The sequence below is a fragment of the Callospermophilus lateralis genome, chromosome 14, assembly GCF_048772815.1.
Source record: "Callospermophilus lateralis isolate mCalLat2 chromosome 14, mCalLat2.hap1, whole genome shotgun sequence".
In the NCBI taxonomy this organism is placed as follows: domain Eukaryota; kingdom Metazoa; phylum Chordata; class Mammalia; order Rodentia; family Sciuridae; genus Callospermophilus; species Callospermophilus lateralis.
In genome coordinates this window covers 44,441,666-44,464,197 of record NC_135318.1, presented here as the reverse complement: position 1 = coordinate 44,464,197, position 22,532 = coordinate 44,441,666, and the positions used below count along the sequence as shown (strand labels likewise).

At 35.1% G+C, this 22,532-nt stretch overlaps 1 protein-coding gene across 2 annotated transcripts in view; it reads right to left on the bottom strand.

Moving 5' to 3' along the window:
- Cfap36 (cilia and flagella associated protein 36) overlaps nucleotides 1–20,883 on the bottom strand; it is a 36,603-nt gene extending 15,720 nt beyond the window's left edge. For both annotated transcript variants that reach the window (XM_076833169.2, XM_076833170.2), the window contains exons 1-4: nucleotides 20,548–20,883; nucleotides 16,611–16,675; nucleotides 15,911–16,012; nucleotides 1,085–1,199 (exon numbers count right to left, since the gene is read on the bottom strand). In XM_076833169.2, coding sequence (XP_076689284.2) covers nucleotides 1,085–1,199; nucleotides 15,911–16,012; nucleotides 16,611–16,675; nucleotides 20,548–20,662 — 397 coding nt within the window. In that variant the 5' untranslated portion in view covers nucleotides 20,663–20,883. The remainder of the gene's footprint in view (nucleotides 1–1,084; nucleotides 1,200–15,910; nucleotides 16,013–16,610; nucleotides 16,676–20,547) is intronic.
- Between the last annotated feature and the right edge of the window lie 1,649 nt (nucleotides 20,884–22,532).

Sequence of the window (22,532 nt, the reverse complement as noted above, 5' to 3'; positions counted from 1 at the left end):
ATTAAAAAAATTCTCTCTCTCTCTCTCTAACTCTCTCTCTCTTTAAAAAAAAAAAAGAAAAGGAGATAGTATATTAATAAGAAGTATGGTTAGAAACTTGACTGCTTTAAGTCAGAATATTTAATGTAGTTCAGGTACAAAAAAGGGGGTAAGGACAAAAGCAAAAAGAGCTACAGGGGAGGTGAGTTTAAGTACAGGGACAGGCAAAAAATAAAGTCAAAGAGGGTTACTAGATCCTTCTGTTTTCTTTTCTGTTGATGTTGGTACAATAATCATAATGCCCTAGACCAGTGGTTTTTAGTGTGGTCTCAGAACCAGCAGCTTCAGTATCAGCTGGAAGTTTGTTAAAAATGAAAATTATTAGGTCCCAACCCAGCCCTACTAAATCAGAAACTGAGGTTATCATGTGTTTCAACAATTCTTCCAACTGATTCCAATACACATGAACCACAGTTTCTTTCTGAAGTCTTAACAATGATAAGCCAGCTGAGTAATCTTTTCTTAGCAGTAATTATAACCAATACAAAGTGTCATAAACACAAAAGCTAAAGAGAAAATCAAGTCTGCTTTCTTTGAGATGTCCAATATACACTGATCAGGAAGTTTACACTTTTTTTTTTTTTTTTTGGCGGGAGGTTGGGGAGTACCGGAGATTGAACTCAGAGGCACTTGACTACTGAGCCACATCCTCAGCCCTATTTTGTATTTTATTTAGAGACAGGGTCTCACTGAGTTGCTTAGCACCTTGCTTTTGCTGAGGGCTCACTGAGTTGCTTAGCACCTTGCTTTTGCTGAGCAATATTGTCACAGAGAACACCTCAACAAAAGCCTCATCAAAAAGGTCTATTTGAAAGAGGAAGGAGTCCTTCCCCCATTATTGAACTCGAAATCCTCCTGCCTCAACCTCCCCAGCCACTGGGATTACAGGCATGCACCACCATACCCAGCTACACTCTTAAGTCTCTTACATCAGCTAAAGACTTTTAAACTTGAAATAAATGTATAAAAAGCAGCCTCACTTAAGATAATATTAGAATTAAAAAAAAAATCATTAGCACTTAGATTTCTAACTTCAACATTTTACCATTTCTCTCTTGAATTATTCGAATGGCTTGCAACTGCATTTCAATGTTTTTCTGGACCATCATTGCTTTAAAGATAGTAAAATCTTCTGCTGCCAACACAGGTTGCAAAATGGCCTGTGAAAAGAAATCTGGAGGTTATATGAAGACTAAATTTTTAAAACTATTTCCCACACATTCAAATAATTTTCATTGCAAAAAGCACATTAATTCATGAGTGCTGTATCATTTACGGTTAGATGACTCAAATGGACAATTTTAAGATTTTATTTTAAAATCCTTTAAGATACAATTCTCAAGAGGATAACTCTCCAAATCCCCATGCTTAAGCTAAAGTTAACCATGATACATTTTCCAAATGAGCCACTACTAAATGACTCTGAAAAAAACAACGCAAGAATCTGGCTTACCTTTTTAAAGTTACCACTTCAGTATTTAGGTTTGTTTTTCTACCAAAATAACTTCTATTTAATTTATATTCCTGTCACTTAAATTTTATTGCTTAATAATGATTCAGTAACTACAAAAATTATCCCTTAATCAATAAAAAGTACCAAGTTGAATGTCAATAAATGGAATCTGGAAAGTAAGTGTAATGAACAACTAATGTGTGAATGCTGTTGTAGTTGTCTTATCTGTAGAAAGTTATTAAAAAGAAGCAGAGTTAGAAATTACAATGTAAAATCAACTGAGAAGTACAAGAAATTAAAAAAAGGTGTCTAATGTTAGGTGCACACTTAATACTTCCCTTAACTATTGAGAATATTATATTATTAAGAGCAAATCAATTTCCAAACTAATTAATAAAAAGTAGAATAAAATATAAATGCCTTATTTAGAATTCTTTCCAGCTTTACATGATATTACTGGAAAAGCTGACCATACAAAATCATGCTGAGGCAACGAAGGATGTGTGATTTACTAGATAGGCATTAGCAATATTGTCACAGAGAACACCTCAACAAAAGCCTCATCAAAAAGATCTATTTGAAAGAGGAAGGAGCCTTTCCCCCATCAACCAGCTTACATCCTAGATTTGTGCAGGAGAACAAAACAAAGATATAGTGAAAAAGCAGTTCTATGTGACAACTACATGGGGTCAACTATAGAGAGAAAAGAGGAAATGTTTCTTTTCCACCAAGTTTACAAATACAGTCCAGAAAGCCCCAAAGCAGAACCTGACAAACAAGCTTCAGCTGTGTTTGAAAGCTGCTTCCCAGAGTTCAGTACTCAAAACAATGTGGGCAGTCTCTGTGATTGCTTACTGAAGTCTACCAGGGTCCAATTTATAGGATTATGCCACTAAATAACTTCTCTGGAACTTATAATACAGGGTTCCTCAAAACGTTATTCTTGATTCTTCTTAATAAATGCAAGAAAGAGGGATTAATAAAATGCATATTCCTGAGCCCTGCCATAGATACAATTCACCTAAATCTCTGGAGGATGGGTGCCCACACATCTCCTCAGATAATTCTTACAACATTAAAGTTTGAGAACCACTGATACATTAGGAAAAGAGTCCATACATTAAGAAAAGAATCCTTGATAACAAAAGCCTGCTTTCAGTTTGACTATGCACCAGTTCCATGACTTTCAACATATCATTTAAATTCTCAGAGCTTCAGTCTCTTTTCTGTAAAATCAATATATTAACAACAATATATATACAGTATTTCACTGAACCTAATACTATAGATTAGTAAGATAAACCACTGTTTTATATGCCACTAAGAAAAAAACACTACCAATTAAACTACAATACCATAAATTATAAAATGCATTCCTACTTTAAAGATATTGTGATAAAAATTGCCTCATGCAGAATGATTTCTTTAAAAAATAATGTATGTGCATATATAAATATATCACAGAGAACTTCACCTTTATGTATAGGTAGAAAGAACCAATCAAATAAAAATAAATAGATGAACAAAAGAAAATCTAGATGAACAGAGGAAGGAAAATGGGGGAGGATCATAAACTGAAATAGAATTCAATGCATATATGAGTTTATCAAGATGAACCCAACTACTATATATAACTATAGAATCCTAATTTTTTTAAAAAATTTGCTTCTTAAAATAAAAGAAATACAGAACAACTTTCTAGCTAGGTATTAGGATTAAATAAAATGAGAAAACATTTTATAAACTGAAGAATGAATATAAAAGTAATTGCTCTGGACCTTTTGATGCTCGTTAAAATTATTAAACCTCTAGCTAGGTTAAGGGGGAAAAGAGCAAAAGCACAAACTACTAATCTCAAAAATGAAAAAAGTGTTATCACTACTGATCCTAAGAACATTGAAAGGATGACAAAGAAATACCATGAGTAACGAGGCCCATAAATTTGATAATATATATGAAATTCCTTAAAAGATACAATCTGCCAAAACACAAAAGAAGAAATAGATCATTTGAACAGCCTATGCCTTGATAATGAAGTTGAATCAATAACTTATAACCCTATATAATAGAAAATACCAAACCAAAATGGGTTCACTGGTGAATTCTACCAAAAATTTAAGGAAGAAATTATACCAATTCACTATAATATCATCCAGAAAACGGAAGCAGAGAGAATACTAATTAATTCATTATATGATGCCAGTATTACCCCAATGCCAAAACCAGACAGACATTAAAAGAAAACTACACATCAATCTCTCTCACGAACAAAGTTATAAAGATATTCAACAAAATTTAGCAAACTAAAAACAACAAGGTATAAGAAGAATTATAAACCACAACCAAGTGGGATTTATTCCGGGTATGCAAGGATGGATCAGCATCTGAAAATCACTAAATATAACAAATATCAACAGAGCAGAGAAGAAATATCATCTGATCATAATAACAGATATGGAAAAGGAATCTAACAAAAACCAACAACCATTCAAGATTAAAAACTCTCACAAATGAGGACTAAAAAATTCCTCACCCAGTAAAGAACATCTGTTTAAAAACATACAGCTAACATTAAACTTAATGGTAAGAAACTAGATGTTTTCCCACTAGATCAGAAATAAGGCAAGAATGATCTCTTTTACCATTCCCATTCAACACTGTACTGGAAGTTCTAGTTAATAAAATAAAACATGAAGAGTTAATAAAAAGTTATTAATTAAGAAAGAAGAGGGCTGAGGTTGTGGCTACATGGCAGAGAACTTGCCTTATATGTGTGAGGCACTGGGTTCAATCCTCAGCACTAGATGAAAAAATAAATAAACAAAATAAAGTTATAAAAAATTAAGAAGGAAGAAAGAAAACTGTTTTTGTTCACAGATAACATGACTTGTCTTTAGAAAAATACAAAAAGAAAAAACTTTTAAACTTCTGGAACATGTAAGTAATTAAAACCAGGATATATTTTACCATATAAAAGTTAACTGCTCTCCTATGTACCAGCAATGAACAATTGGAATTTGAAATTAAAAACACAAAAGATAAAAAGATTAAAAAGTATGTATCAGATCTGTATAAGGAGTAATAAAACTCTAATGAAAGAAATTAAAGATCCAAAGAAATAGAAAGATATTCCATATTCATAAATAGGGAGACTCAAAACTGTTAACATATCTTCCCAGTTTAATTTGTAGATTCACACAACCCCAACAGAAATCCCAGCAAACTGCTTTGTGGATATTAAAACTTATTCTAAAAGATACATGAAAAGGTAAAGACCCAGAATAATCACACAACACAGATAAAGAACAAAGTCAGGGAACTAACACTACCCAACATCAAAATTTATTATTAAGTTATAATAATCATGATGGTGGTATATTGGTGTTGTAGTAGATAAACAGATCAATGAAATCAGAATAGGTCCTGAAATTACACCTACATAAACACACTCAACTGATTTTTGACAAAGGAACAAAGGCAATTCAATAGAGAAAGGATAGTCTTCTCAACAAATGATGCAGGAACAACTCAAAATGGGCATCCTAAAAAAAAAAAAAAAAAAAAAAAAAAAAAAAACTAAACATTGGCCTTACACCAGAAGTTATCACAAAAGTAACCACAGACTTAAATATAAAAACACAAAAATAAAGCTTTAAAAGGTAACATAGAAGAAAATCTAGATAATTAGATTTGGTGACGACTTCTTAGATACAACATCAAAAGCAAACTCCATGAAAGAAAAAACTGGTAAATCAGACTTAATTAAAATTAAAAATTTCTACTGTGGAGGCCCAGCGGCCTGCGGAGGGGCAGAGCCGCCACCTGCACCTGCAAGGTACGCGGACCTGCGGACCTGCGACTGACCAGCAGAACAGGCCCAGCGGCCCACGGAGGGGCAGAGCTGTCGCCAGCGCCTGCAAGGTAGGCAGACCTGCAACCGACCAGCAGAACAGGCCAGCGGCCCGCCGGTGTGGTAGACATATCACCCCGTTGTGGGAGGGGCAGAGCCACCGCCCTCCCCTGCGAGGGAGACTTTGCAACTATACAAGAGCAATATAAATATATAGGGGGAAAAATCAATAAAACAACAGTTTCACTAAGCAGAAAGAAACGCGAGCAGTATGAAAAGACAAGGAAAGAAAGGACCATAAGCAATGCAGGTCAACTCAACGTTAGAAGAGGTAATATCTGCAGCAGATGGAATGTCAGATAAAGAATTCAGAATATACATGCTTCAGATGATCTAGAGTCTCAAGGAAGACATTAGACAGCAAATCAGACAATGAAAGATCACTTCAACAATGAATTACATAAACAAATCCAAGAAGCAAAAGATCAACTATACAGGGAGATGGAGGTTATAAAAAACAAACAGAAATCCTAGAAATGCAGGAAGCAATAAACCAACTTAAAAATTCAAATGAGAATACTACCAGCAGAGTAGAACATCTAGAAGATAGACATCAGACAATGAAGACAAAGTATTAAACTTGAAAAGAACATAGACAGCTCAGCAAGACTGTTAAAAAACCATGAGCAGAACATCCAAGAAATATGGGATAACATAAAGAGACCAAACTTAAGAGTCATTGGAATACAGGAAGGTATAGAGATCCAAACCAAAGGAATGAGCAATCTGTTCAACGAAATAATACGAGAAAACTTCCCAGACTTGAAGAATGAGACAGAATCCCAAATCCTAGAAGCCTACAGGACGCCGAATGTGCAAAATCATAAGAGATCCACACCTAGACACATTATAATGAAGATGCCCAACATACAGAATAAGTAGAGAATTTTAAAAGCTACAAGAGAAAGGAAGCAGATTACAATTAGGCGTAAACCAATCAGGATAACAACTGATCTTTCAACACAGACTCTGAAAGCTAGAAGATCCTAGAATAACATATTTCAAACGCTGAAAGAAAATGGGTTCCAACCAAAAATTATGTATCCAGCGAAATTAAGCTTCAGGATGGAAGATGAAATTAAAACCTTCCACGATAAACAAAAGTTAAAAGAATTTGCAGCTAGAAAACCATCTCTTCAAAACATCCTCAGCAAAACATTACAGGAAGAGGAAATAGAAAATAACAATGAAAACCAACAGTGGGAGGTAGTACAGTAAAGGGGAAAAAACAATCAAAGAGGAAAAACAAACCATGTTAAGTAACATAAATAAACAAATATGGCTGGAAGAACAATTCATATCTCAATAATAACCCTAAATGTTAATGGCTTAAACTCACCAATTAAGAGACACAGGATAGTAGAATGGATCAAAAAAAAAAGACCCAACAATATGCTGCCTACAGGAGACGCATTTGATAGGAAAAGACATACAGAGACTGAAGGTGAAAGGTTGGGAAAAATCATATCACTCATGGACTTCGGAAACAAGCAGGAGTGTCCATACTCATATCAAATAAAATAGATTTCAAGCCAAAGTTAATCAAAAGGGATAAAGAGGGACACTACATACTGCTTAAGGGAACCATACACCAACAAGACATAACAATCATAAATATATATGCCCCAAACAATGGTGCAGCTATGTTCATCCAACAAACTCTTCTCAAGTTCAAGAGTCTAATAGACCACCATACAATAATTATGGGAGACTTCAACACACCTCTCTCACCACTGGACAGATCTTCCAAACAAAAGTTGAATAAAGAAACTATAGAACTCAATAACACAATTAATAACCTAGACTTAATTGATATATATAGAATATACCACCCAACATCAAGCAGTTACACTTTTTTCTCAGCAGCACATGGATCCTTCTCAAAAATAGATCATATATTATGTCACAGGGCAACTCTTAGACAGTATAAAGGAGTAGAGATAATACCATGCATCTTATCTGATCATAATGGAATGAAACTGGAAATCAACAATAAAAGAAGGAAGGAAAAATCATGCATCACTTGGAGAATGAATAATAGGTTACTAAATGATAGATGGGTTATAGAAGACATCAAGGAGGAAATTTAAAAATTCTTAGAGATAAATGAAAACACAGACACAACATATCGGAATCTATGGGACACATTGAAAGCAGTTCTAAGAGGAAAATTCATTGCTTGGAGTTCATTCCTTAAAAAAAGAAAAAACCAACAAATAAATGATCTCATACTTCATCTCAAAATCCTAGAAAAAGAAGAGCAAAACAACAGCAAAAGAAGTACAAGGCAAGAAATAATTAAAATCAGAGCTGAAATTAATGAAATCGAAACAAAAGAAACAATTGAAAAAACTGACAAAACTAAAAGTTGGTTCTTTGAAAAAATAAATAAGATTGACAGACCCTTAGCCATGCTAATGAAGAGAAGAAGAGAGAGAAATCAAATTACTAGCAAACGGGATGAAAAAGGCAATATCACAACAGACACTTCAGAAATACAGAAGATAATCAGAAATTACTTTGAATCCTTATACTCCAATAACATAGAAAATAGTGAAGGCATCGATAAATTTCTTAAGTCATATGATCTACCCAGATTGAGTCAGGAGGATATAGACAACCTAAACAGACCAATATCAATTGAGGAAATAGAAGAAACCATCAAAAGACTACCAACTAAGAAAAGCCCAGGACCAGATGGGTATACAGCAGAGTTTTACAAAACCTTTAAAGAAGAACTAATACCAATACTTCTCAAGCTATTTCAGGAAATAGAAAAAGAGGAAGAACTTCCAAATTCATTCTACGAGGCCAACATCACCCTGATTCCTAAACCAGACAAAGACACTTCAAAGAAAGAAAACTACAGACCAATATCTCTTAATGAACCTAGATGCAAAAATCCTCAATAAAATTCTGGTGAACCGGATACAAAAACATATCAAAAAAATTGTGCACCATGATCAAGTAGGATTCATGCCTGGGATGCAAGGCTGGTTCAATATATGGAAATCAATAAATGTTATTCACCACATCAAAAGACTTAAAGAACCATATGATCATCTCGATAGATGCAGAAAAAGCATTCGACAAAGTACAGCATCCCTTTATGTTCAAAACTCTAGAAAAACTAGGGATAACAGGGACATACCTCAATATTGTAAAAGCTATCTATGCTGAGCCTCAGGCTAGCATCATTCTGAATGGAGAAAAATTGAAGGCATTCCCTCTAAAATCTGGAACAAGACAGGGATGCCCTCTCTCACCACTTCGGTTCAACATAGTTCTCGAAACATTGGCCAGAGCAATTAGACAGACAAAAGAAATTAAAGGCATAAAAATAGGAAAAAAGAAGAACTTAAATTATCACTATTTGCAGTTGACATGATTCTATACCTAGCAGACCCAAAAGGGTCTACAAAGAAACTATTAGAGCTAATAAATGAATTCAGCAAAGTGGCAGGATATAAAATCAACACACATAAATCAAAGGCATTCCTGTATATCAGGGACAAATCCTCTGAAATGGAAATGAGGACAACCATTCCATTCACAATATCCTCAAAAAAAAATAAAATAAAATACTTGGGAATCAACCTAACAAAAGAGGTGAAAGACTTATACAATGAAAACTACAGAACCCTAAAGAGAGAAACAGAAGAAGATCTTAGAAGATGGAAAAATATACCCTGTTCATGGATAGGCAGAACTAACATCATCAAAATGGTGATATTACCAAAAGTTCTCTATAGGTTTAATGCAATGCCAATCAAAATCCCAATGGCATTTCTTGTAGAAATAGATAAAGCAATCATGAAATTCATATGGAAACATAAAAGACCCAGAATAGCAAAAACAACTCTAAGCAGGAAGTATGAATCAGGCGGTATAGCGATACAAGACCTCAAACTATACTACAGAGCAATAGTAACAAAAACAGCATGGTACTGGTACCAAAACAGGCGGGTGGACCAATGGTACCAGATAGAGGATACAGAAACCAATTCACAAAACTACAACTATCTTATATTTGATAAAGGGGCTAAAAGCATAAAATGGAGGAAGGATAGCATCTTCAACAAATGGTGCTGGGAAAACTGGAAATCCATATGCAACAAAATGAAACTGAATCCCTTTCTCTCGCCATGCACAAAAGTTAACTCAAAATGGATCAAGGAGCTTGATATCAAATCAGAGACACGGCATCTGATAGAAGAAAAAGTTGGCTACAATCTACATACTGTGGGGTCGGGCTCTAAATTCCTCAATAGGACACCCATAGCACAAGAGTTAATAACTAGAATCAACAAATGGGACTTACTCAAACTAAAAAGTTTTTTCTCAGCAAAAGAAACAATAAGAGAGGTAAATAGGGAGCCTACATCCTGGAAACAAATCTTTACTCCTCACACTTCAGATAGAGCCCTATTATCCAGAGTATACAAAGAACTCAAAAAATCAAACAATAAGAAAACAAATAACCCAATCAACAAATGGGCCAAGGACCTGAACAGACACTTCTCAGAGGAGGACATACAATCAATCAACAAGTACATGAAAAAATGCTCATCATCTCTAGCAGTAAGAGAAATGCAAATCAAAACCACCCTAAGATACCATCTCACTCCAGTAAGATTGGCAGCCATTATGAAGTCAAACAACAACAAGTGCTGGTGAGGATGTAGGGCAAAGGGTACACTTGTACATTGCTGGTGGGACTGCAAATTGGTGCAGCCAATTTGGAAAGCAGTATGGAGATTTCTTGGAAAGCTAGGAATGGAACCACCATTTGATCCAGCTATTCCCCTTCTCGGTCTATTCCCTAAAGACCTAAAAAGAGCATGCTACAGGGACACTGCTACATAGATGTTCATAGCAGCACAATTCACAATAGCAAGACTGTGTACCAACCTAGATGCCCTTCAATAGACGAATGGATAAAAAAAAATGTGGCATTTACACACAATGGAGTATTACTTGGCATTAAAAAATGACAAAATCATAGAATTTGCAGGGAAATGGATGGTATTAGAGCAGATTATGCTAAGTGAAGCTAGCCAATCCCTAAAAAACAAATGCCAAATGTTTTCTTTGATATAAGGAAAGTAACTAAGAACAGAGTTGGGAGGAAGAGCGTGAGAAGAAGATTAACATTAAACAGGGACGAGAGGTGGGAGGGAAAGGGAGAGAGAAGGGAAATTGCATGGAAATGGAAGGAGACCCTCAGGGTTATACAAAATTACATACAAGAGGAAGTGAGGGGAAAGGAGGAAAAATATAAGGGGGAGAAATGAATTACAGTAGAGGGGGTAGAGAGAGGAGATGGGAGGGGAGGGGAGGGGAGGGGAGGGGGGATAGTAGAAGATAGGAAAGGCAGCAGAATACAACAGACACTAGTATGGCAATATGTAAAAAAAAAGTGGATGTGAACCGATGTGATGCTGCAATCTGTATACGGGTTAAAAATGGGAGTTCATAACCCACTTGAATCAAAGTGTGAAATATGATATGTCAAGAACTATGTAATGTTTTGAACAACCAACAATAAAAATTTAAAAAAAAAAATTTCTACTGTGAAAGACACTGTTTAAGAGAATGAAAAGAAAACCCCAAAAGAAAATTTTGCAAACTACTTTGAAAAGCATTATAACAGGGTTTGTACTTAAATTACGAAGAATTCTTAAAACTTAACAATTAGAAAACAAACAATTCAATTGAAAAATGGACAAAAGAAAACAATATAGCATTACACACCTATTAGGACGTTTATAATCCAAAAATACCAAGTATTGACACAGATGTGGAAAAATAGAAACTGTCCATTACTGGTGACAGAATGGACAAAATGGTAAAGACACTTTAGACACTTTAGAACTAGACAGCTTAAAAGTTTCTTAAAAAGCAAAGCTTTGTCTTATCAGATGACCTAGCAATCCACTCACAGGTGTTTAGCCAAACAAATTAAAATCATAATGTCCACACAAAAATCTTAAAAAGATTTAAAAATTGCCAAAAAAATGGAAATAACCAGGATACCCTTCAATAAAAGGAAAAACAAACTGTGGTACATCCATACAATGTAATAATACTTGGTGATAAAATTATGAAGCCACAAAATATGGAGGAACAGTTAAATGCATATTGCTTAGTAAAAGAAATCAGTCTGAAAGGATATATACTATGTTCCCAATTACATGACATCCTGGAGAGGCTAAAATTACTGGGAAAACAAAAACACCAAATGTTGTTTGGGAACTAAAACAAGGCCAGGAGGAATGAATATATGGAACATAGAGGAGATTTTTAATGCTGTGAAACTATTTTCTACAACACTGTAATAGTGGCTACATGGCATTCTACATTTGGCAAAGCCCTTACAAGTATACAACAGGAAGAGTTAATGTATCAATACTGGTTCATCAGTTATAACAAACATAAAATACTAATGCAATATTTTAATAAGGGAAACTATATGCTTCATTTTTTATAAGCCTATAATTTCTCTAAAAAATAAATATTACTAGCTTCTTTAAAATCTTACTAGGACTCACACAAAATATTTTCTGTTATCCTATGTGTACTTTTAGAAATTCAATAGTAAACTGGGAGCAATGGTGCATGCCTGTAATCACAGAAATCACATGTGGATCAGGAGGCTAAGGCAGGAGGATTGCAAGTTCAAAGCCAGGCTCAGAAACTTAGCAAGGCCCTAAGCAACAAATGAAATATAAAACAGGGCTGGGGATGTGGCTCAGTGGTTAAGCACCCCAGGGTTCAATCTCTAATACTAAAAAAGATTCAATAGTAACACTACAGATATAATCTTCTTAACAGTGCCAATTATTATAAGAGAAATGTTTCTGCAAGTATTAATTTATATCTTATAAAGGTCAATGCAAATCAAGTAAACAAAACAAACAAAAAACCCTTCTAGAAATCCCTGAATTTTGTCATACATTGAAATTAATGATAAGTTTTATCCTCACAAGCAGATATTGTTTTTATCCACTTCAATTGCAAAATACTACAAAATCCTGATGTTCAACTATAGGCAACTGAAATGATAAATATGTCACTATTTATTATATTGTCATATTTTTCTGAATTGGTATAAGATATTTTAATTCATGGACTTTTTTTTTTTTAAGAAATCACATGTGTATAACAGGAAAACATGCTGTTAAAAAGTTGGTTATGGTCTGGGATTGTGGATCAGTGACAGAGCGCTTGCCTTGCACGTATGAGGTACTGGGTTCGATCTTCAACACCACATAAAAATACATAAATTAAATAAAGGTATTGTGTCCATCTACAAATAAAAAACATTTTTTTAAAAAAAAGTTGGTGGTTGTGTTTTTTTTGTTTTGTTTTGTTTTGTTTTGTTTGTACTGGGGATTTAACCAGGGATGTTTTGCCACTGAGCTATATCCCCAGTTTTTATTTTTTATTTGAGACATGGTCTCAGTAAATTGCTTAGGGCATCACTAAGTCGCTAAGGCTACCCTTGAACTTGCAATCCTCCTACCTCAGCCTCCCAAGTCCCTGGGATTACAGACAGGAACCACTGCCCCTGAACCTTTTTCTCATTACACTGCTTCATCTGATACATTCCTTGCCACTTTTTCTAGCTTTAATCCACAAAGAATATGCCAGAACCAGTGGTTTAGATCTAATGATAACTAATGAAATGAAAAGAATTTTCCAAGTTTGCTTTAGTTGTACAAATCCATGAAAATTGGCAGCCTGTATAGAAAATCAAAACCAAATCACCAAACTGAAACAAACCAAAAATTACCTCCTAAATTATCCAGGGCAAGCAATTTGTTTCTTTAATTCCTTCTTAGACACCCCAATATTGAAATCAACATTTTGATTTTCATGTATAAAGATTAGGTTGCTTCAAAGCAGTAAATAAAGTGCTTCAAGGTGTTTTTTCAGTAACAGTGACATCCTTATACTTATTAAATGTTGCTACTAAGTGTCTGGTAACTAAGAATTTACTCTAGTAGAGAATAAATCTAACTAGTCCACGTGGGGATTGAACGCATGACCCTAATCAAGCACCAAGATAGCTATCTTTAATTAAGAAGTGCTTCCATTTATTTATAGACCACCTGATATACACCAGACATTGTGCTAAATGCTTTATGTATGTTATCTCTTAAATTTTAAAAAAAAAAATTTCAAATTTCAAATTTAAATAGATGCAAAAATTTTGCATCTATTTAACAGATGCAAAAACTAAGAATCAAAAAGGTTAAGAGGGCTGGCGTTTTAGCTCAGTGAGCACTTGCCTCGCATGTGTGAGGCACTGGGTTCAATCCTCAACACCACATAAAAAAATAAATAAAAAAAACAAAGACTGTGTCCATCTACAACTAAAAAAGTATTTTTAAAAAAAAGGGTTAAGAAGGTAAACTGTACAAGAGCTTTTGCCAAAATCTTACACATAGTAAATGAAAGATTAAGGACTCATAAGCAGGTAGGTCCAACCATCTCAAAAGGCCTGCTTTGTTGTATATAACAAAGCTGTACTATCAATTCTAAGCAAATTAAAAGGTATACGGTAGAACGAATTAGAAAACTGTTGTTGATCTTGATATGAACACAAAATCTGAATTCTGAACATCTACATTCACAAATAACTTAGTTATCTTGATAATACAAACAAAAGATAGTTATAGACTGTTGCCAACTTAGAGTTTTTCCACTTTACAATAGTGCAAAATCAATATACATTAAGTAGAACCATGCTTTGAATTCTGAATTTTGATCTTATCATGGGATAGCAATGTGCAGTATGATAATCACTCTTGGTGATGGGCAACAGCAATGAGCTTCCAGACAAACACATGATCACAGAGAGAAACAAGTGATACTCTATAGTGTACTATGTTGTTAAATTATGATGTTCAGTAGGTTAGGTGCATTAATTGCTTTTTGACTTATGATGGATTTATCAGGACATAAACCCATCATAAGTTGAGGATCATCTGTAATTTTCAATCAAATTCTTCCTATTCCATTAAAAAGAAGAAAATAAATAAAAAGAAAAAATGTCTGTTATTGTTTCATAAACTAAAATCATGGTATATAATATATATGTGTAATATATAATATATATAGGTAAACTGTAAAACAACTTTTCCTTTGTAAAATTATTAACTGATATAATATTTGTTTACATTAGTGTGTACACACTTTCTTTAAAATGTTATGTTAAAGATTTTCTATCTCTAGAATTAGAGATGATCATTAAATGAGAAGAAACTGTAAAAAAGAGAAGTGTACCAGTAAGTGCCAGATTAAATAATCAAAACAATCTCTTCAAGAACATATTAATAATAAGATAATTTAACAAATATTTACTGTAAACTACCTACTACAAATTAAGCTCTCATCTCTAAGCTAGTAACTAGAAATGCAAAGATACCATAAACAGCTCAACGGATTTACAATCTAATAGGGCAAATGGACTAGTAGAAAACTACAATTCAAAAATATCCAAAATATAAAAGTACCCAGTGAGATAGAATGAGTTCTACCCTCTAATGATTAAAGGAGCAACATACTACACTTCCATAAGTAGTAGCATTTCAGCCAGGCCCTAACAAGTGCGTTGGTTGTAGGACCATACATCTTAGGTGAAGAAACAGCATGAGCAAAGCTGGGTACACAGATGCTTGTAAGAGTGAGTGGTCTGAAATGACAATAGTACATTATGTATTGGAGAAGAGAACAAGAGATCAAGGCTGAAAATATAATTTGGAGTCACATCACAGACAATCCTCACAATCATCTTGCTAAGAAATTTTTAAATTCACTAAGAGGATGGCAAACCAAGCTAAGTTTTTCAAAAGTCTACCTGGATTAGCAACACGTCTCTATTTCAACCTCTGAGCAAAGGCTCTCAGTTGAATGGCCTGTGTTGTTATACTGGCTCCATTACTTTAATAGCTATGGACTTTGGACTGGGTACTTAATATATCTGTGCTTTAGTTTTCTCACATATAGATGAAAGTTAAATTACCAGTTTCTTAAGAGGGATCGAGATGACTAAGTGTCTAAAACATCAACTAGCACAAGTCCTCAATAAATGTTATAATTACACATAATACCTACTTCAGCCCAGCACTACAGAACTGAGACAACAGAAATAGTTCCAAAATGAAAAAGACCCAGTAACTATTAACTATGGATGTACTAAAAGGGCAACTGCAGAATTATCAGAGATCTATATAAATAAAACAGTAATTTGGATAAACCCTGCAATCTTATTACAGTTGATTTTGGAAAGTTCATTTTTAATTGTATCAGCTCATTAATGCCTCAAATTATTATTTTTTAAGGTTGTTGTAAAAGACAACCCCTATGTAATGAATTATCTTTTTCACCTCTTACAATGTCTAAAATATTATACTTTTGCAATCAAACATACTAAATTTAAGAGAAACCCTGGGAATTTTTGTTACAATTGCAAGGTAACAGAATAACACAAAAGCAAAAACCTGTGATGTTCGAGTCTTGGCAAGAGGAGAAGTACATGCTTCTTGAAATTGATCTTCATTAATTCCAATTTCTTTGAGGTAACTTTCTAACAGCTTTTCAACCTAAGAAGGGAAAGTTTAACTTTTATATAGAAAAATTCTAAATGACAGTATACCTATTAAGTATTCAATTTAAAAAAGTATAATTCAAATGCTTTTGCATTAATCTATGTAATATTATATTGAAATAATATTGTCATTTCACCAAAATATAACAAAAGCTAATTTTTTTTCAGAGAATCACATAAAATCATATTTCCTCTACTAGAAATAATAAAAGTCAGAATTATAAAATTCAATGTAGCAGAACTTTTCTGCTACTCAACAGTCATTATTAAAAATCATAAGACAACCATAACTAAGTGAAAAACTAATATTTCCCTGCAGGCATCAGCCAAAAATGATAAAATATAAAGATCAAATGTAAGATCCCTATAATTATAATTCCAGTCCTTAGATTCTAAAGTGGAAGAGATATGAAATCATAAAAATGAGATGCTCAGAGAAACCATTGAGTCTAATACAATAGATAGTACTGTTAGGGTAGATAATATTTGTGAAATTAAATAATTTTAATGAAGTAACACCATTTTTTTTTTATTTAGAAAATTACAAGCATCATTATTCTAATTACCTTTTAAAATCAGTGAAAAATACTTACAAGCTCTTTGTACTCCTGATGAATCTCTGTATAAGTCAATTTGCTTTCTTCCTCATCATCAAAAACTAAATTGAGAAAAATATAGTGTAAAAAAATCATTTCACTAATACAAATTTATAATCCATTCTTTACAAATGGAACTATCATTCTGATAATTTAGCTCTTCAGCTTTGAATTCCTGCAGTTTTTCTTAAAAACAACTTAGATATGTAAATCTACTTTTTAAACTGTAATTTTTTTTTTTTTTTTTTTTGTACCAGGGAATAAACGCAGGGGCACTTAACCACTGAGCCACATCCCCGTCCTTGTAAAAAAATATTTTTTAAATTTTGAAACAGGGTCTTGCTAAGGTGTTGAGACTGATTTTGAAGCTGCCTCAGCTCCCAAGCCACTGAGATTACAAGTATATGCCGCCACACCTAGCTAAACTGTAAATTTTTATAAGATCCAAATTTTGACCAATTATTTCACATGAAAATAAATATATACTGGATTTCAAAGATCTAAAAAAATTGGGGCTTGGGATGTGGCTCAAGTGGTAGCGTGCTCGCCTGGCATGCGTGAGGCACTGGGTTCGATCCTCAGCACCACATAAAAAGATATTGTGTTCACCTAAAAAACTAAAAAATAAACATAAAAAAAAGACCTAAAAAAATTAAAAATATCTGCTGGGCTGAGTGGTGCACACCTGTAATCCCACTGACTCTGGAGGCTAAAATAAGAGGACTGCAAGTTCAAGGCCAGCCTGGGCAACTTAGTGAGACCTTGCCTCAAAATAAAAAATAAAAAGGGCTGGGTGTGTAACTCAGTAGTACAGCACCACTGGGTTCAATCCTCATACTGGTAAAAATAAAAAGTAAGATATCAAATTACTACTTTTAAAAATAAACATATACACTCACATGATAATATATTAGGTACAATGTTAAATATATTATTAAAATTAAGTAATATACACAAATACATATAATATATAATATTAATTTAAACAAGTTTTCTTCATTTAAAAAATATTAAAACAAAATCTCCTTCATATTTAAGATGAAACCTAATTTGCCACAATATAAGGCAACAATTTCTTCATAAGCTGCTAATGGAATATTATTAAACATTAAATCCCTTTTATAACAGTCTCAAAATTATTTTATTGAACTGGAACTTTGCTAATATAAAATTTATTCAAAGTGACTAGGCCATTTTTGTTACCACAGATGAATGAAGTCAAAATAAAACCAAAACAAATGTTTACTGAGTGTTATTCGTGAAACAATTTAGATTAAGAATCTATAATCTAATTAAGAAACCAGGACACATTCATGAATTGTAAACAATGATATTTTTTTTCATTCCCCCAGAATGATCTTCCTAATCAGCAAAACTAACTTCTGTAATATTCAAGTTAAAACTCTTCCAATAACTGTTCACTTCCTTACAGAATAAATGCAAAATCCTTAGAAGGCCAAACAAGACCCTCCAGGATTTGATCCCAAGTTTCATCTCACTTCCCACCACTCCAAAATCCAAATCTTGTCCTCCTAACAATACACAACTACTTGTAACACTCCAAACGTAACACATACCACTTCAAAACCCATGCCTTTCCTTTTTTTTTTTTTTTTTTTCCCCCTTTACTCCATCCCTGTCCCCTCTCTATCAACTATTCTAATGCCTGATGCTGTTGCACACACCTGGAATCCCAGCTACTTGGGGGCTAAGGCTGAAGGACAACAATTTCAAAGCCAGACTGGGTAATTTAGTGAGATCCTGTCTCAAAATACAGTACTGTGGCAGAAGGTAGGGGGAGATATTGCCAAGTGTCATGTCATTACTATGATCTGCAACACACTCTGAAGTACTAGTTTGGTTAGGTCTCTCCTCTCAGCCCATAATATACGACACAATGTACCTATCCTTATTATAACACCTGCCACTTTGTATTTTATTCTATTTACCTGTCTTCTCCATGACATTATATATTTCTCAAGTATAGGATTTTGTTATTCATATCTATCCCTAGTTTCTGGTTCAAGGAAACGCACTATTTGAAGTAAATGATGATGTCATGAAGTTGTACAAACTAATCTTGAAATCATCTAAAGAGAATAGCACATTTTAAGCTCAAGTCAGTGAATTATAAACAGTTATTTCAAGTGTCACTGGCATGTTTCTTCTATTTATCCAGCAGCCACTCGGTAACACTGCATATACATTCTATACAATCGCTACTTAATCTGTTTTCAGTTCATTCTAAAACCAAATTACTACACTAAAGTGTTTATGAGGCTGAAGATATGCTTCTCTGTAAAATTACACTATTGGCTATATTATTACTAAGATGCAGCCTCTGTCTATCTGTCGTCTGTCTGTCTATCTATCTATCTATCAGGGATTGAACCCATGGGAGCTTTACACACTGAGCTACATACCCAGTCCTGTGTTTTGAGACAAGGTCTTGCTAAATTGGCCTTGAATTGTGATCCTTCTGCCTCAGCCTCCCAAGTCTCTGGGATTATAGGGATGCTCCATTGTGCTCAGTGCACTTTTGACACTTGGGAATAAAAAGATGAACAGTGCTTTTTTTATTTTTCATTGCAGCATTTAGTCTCAGCGGGGTAAATGGAATTAACAGATGACATAATTTCTTTTTTCTTCTAAAGGAGGTCAGAATTCAACATGCCTCATCAGTATCAGGATGGCATTTTAAATGCTTAAAAGAAGTACAAGTACGTTATTTTGTTTTTGACTGTCCTTAAAAATTACTTTTAAAAACAACACTCAATAACTAGTATTTGACTTTTGATTATAACAATGAGAATATAATAAAGAATCAGTGATCAAACAAAATTTCATCTTTACCAGATTAATGGAATCTTCTTGAAAGAAGTCTTAAAGGATTATCCAGGATGATGAACCATTGAATAGCTGAATCCTTTCTAACATCTCCATTAAGTCATTATCTGATCCATTCAAACACTGCTAATGCCTGGGGGAACTCATTACCTTTTCAGGAAGGCCTTAGCATCCTGGATACCAAGCATTTCCTACACTGAAATTTGTTTCCTTGCAGCTTGTACCCACTGACCCCAGCTCTATCCCACTGATTCTGACCATCAAGTCCTTACCATCAACACCTATAAGAAAGACATTCAAATGACTGAGGGACGTTATTACTCTAAGTCTTGCCCAAGCTAAATAACCAAGACAACGTCTGGACATTTGTCCATGACATAGTTTCTGGTTCCCTTTATGTGAAGACAGGATTGAATTCTGAGTAAGTGTGAACTGATCAGAAACCGGAGGTGCCTATCCTTCAAAGGAACTATTATGTGACGTCTATATGTCTCAAAAAAAAAATGAATGAAAGAAAGAAAAAAGAACCCAAGCACATGCCGCTATCACCCCCTTTTTGGTATAGCTGAGAGTAGAGAACTCAAAAAGCAGAATAGAGCCCAGCGAGATCTCGGGCTCTGGTACTGCGGGAGTAATCACATGCCCTCCTTTGGCTCGTCAACAGGTCGGGGTGAATAATTTTTTATTTCCTACACTGATTCCACAGGGGAAAATGTTAGGGATCAGAAGGAACTCAAAGGAAAACTGGCACTTCTCCTCCCAGGTAACTGGGGAAACTGTTAAAGATGCCCACCCAAAGAGTCCACGGGTCCAGGGTAGAAATGTGCGGATGGGGTGAAAAACCGAACATAGAATTAAAGTCTAATGTTTTTCGGACGCGCGGCGTGGAGCAGATTGGGGAGGGCGTCTAGGTCCGCATTTTCAGATCTGGCGGAGTGGATGCAATTCCTCCTACATAACTAGCTCCAAACCTGGTCGGCCAGGATGGAGACGGAGGAGATGAAACGATGTGTGGTGACCGCCTCCCTGACACTGCTGGTGCGAGAGAGTCAAGAATAAGATTGTCAGTTCGGGCTTTGGTTTTTACCTTCACATTTCTGCTCCACAAAGTCCAAGATGGGGATGGACCAGTCGGGGCCTCGCAGGAACCCCGCGATGCTCTCCACCACCCATTCCACCTCGTCCTCTTCTTCCGTAGCCATCCCGCCCCCACGGGGCGACGCAGATCCCTAGGCCAAATTCCGGGAGCTTGCTAAGGCCTTCCGGCGTCAGGAAGCCTAGAGGGAGTCGGGGAAAGGGTTGCTGGGGCCACCTGGATAAGAACTACAAACCAGTTAACGTAAAATGGTCGCTATGGCAACAGGCGCAGCCGCCCCAGACTGCGGCCCGGAAGTGAAGCCAGCTTCCCTGGCCTGCACACCTCAGAGGAGTAGGGGCTTTTAAAGAACGTTTCCGATTGGCTGGAAGGGAACAGTAAAGGATCAAAAGATAGCCTTCCACCCATTGGTCCGGAGTTGCTAGGCCGGAGAGCAGAAGTGTAGGCATTGGTTAGAGATCCTAGAAGCAATCTCCGCGTTCCCTCTTCTGAGTGTACGTGGGAGCCGAGGCTTAAAATCGCTAGCGGAAGGCTGCCACGAATCTCTGAATGACAAGGCTTCAAAGGTTTTATTTCATGATTGTAACCTCAGTTCCATCCAGTTTCATATTCCCTGCCACAACCATTTGTAATTAAAGAGCTGTCTGAAAATACAAAGCTGAACAAAGTCGATCTGTTAAGGTTTACTTATTGGCTCTGCAATCACTTTGCATGGGTCAGCACCAGAGGGTTCTTTAACTCTCAAGCTAAGATAGCTCTAACTAGAATTAGGAGCTTTTCAGAGGCAAAATCAAAGTTAACATTCATTTAAATAAATGTCTTTGACACCAAATCTTATGTCAAATAACCAGGTTAGGGTCCATTGTGGAACTGGTCTTCAAAGGACATTGTCAAAGTGTTTGGGGCCCCCGAATATCTTCAGGCAACTTTGCAATATATCCCATAATCAGGATCATTGTATGTACTGTTACAAAGCACTTTTTCTTAACATACTTTTTTACATAAAGATATAAAGCTTCTTTCTTCATGACTGCATAGCTATAAACCACCCTTCAGTTCACACACAGTATCTTACTTATATACATAAGTGTGATCATTAATGTGTTGGGGTTTATTTTCTCTTTTTTTCACTCCATGGTTTGGGTGTGCCATAAATCATTCAACTATTTTTTCCTTCAACAAACTGCTAAAATAAACACATTTGTGTCTGTAAGAATTGTCGGTTCAATTCCTAGGGATAAATTTGAACAGAATTGCTCAACAAGAGAATATATACCCTGACTTATTTGACAATCCTCAATTTATTTATTTAACAATGCTCGATTGATAAAATGAAATCATTGTTAGGTAGCTTTGAATGACTCCAAACGCTAAAGTAGTTTGCTACATGATGTTTTTGTTTTAAAGAATTCCTCCCCACACACACACACACACACGTGTCTGCATATTTTAACATCAGACATCCTATCAGATCCCTTATGTGAGAATTCCGAGTGAACTCCCCACTCTCTTCGAGAATATGAGCAAACTCCTGCCCTCCAGAATGTTCTGTCAAACTTTATTGGACCACTTCCCACATGTGAGTTACTGACTTCAAATACAGAACTTAAACGTACACATAAACACAAGAGTTTGACCAACACTTTGAGAGTCTATGGAATGGCAGAACTGTTAGCCATTCTGTCACACCAAGAGTTCAGACTTCCCCCAAGCCTTGGAGCCCCAACATCAGCACCACCCCCAAGCATGAAGTCAAAATGTCTGTGATGGCCCTGACAGCTTCTAAAAGAGGGGGTCAGCTTCCATCTTAGCTGGGCAATTAAACTTTAATGATTTTGTAACTCACTCACTATGTGGTTAATATGCTTCATCTATCCAGTGTAGTTGCTGTGAGGTTTATACACATTTCTCTCCCCTTTTAGGTGTTGTGAACCTCAAGAAAATTTCTCTTTGTATGGCAATTATTCTTTGATCAC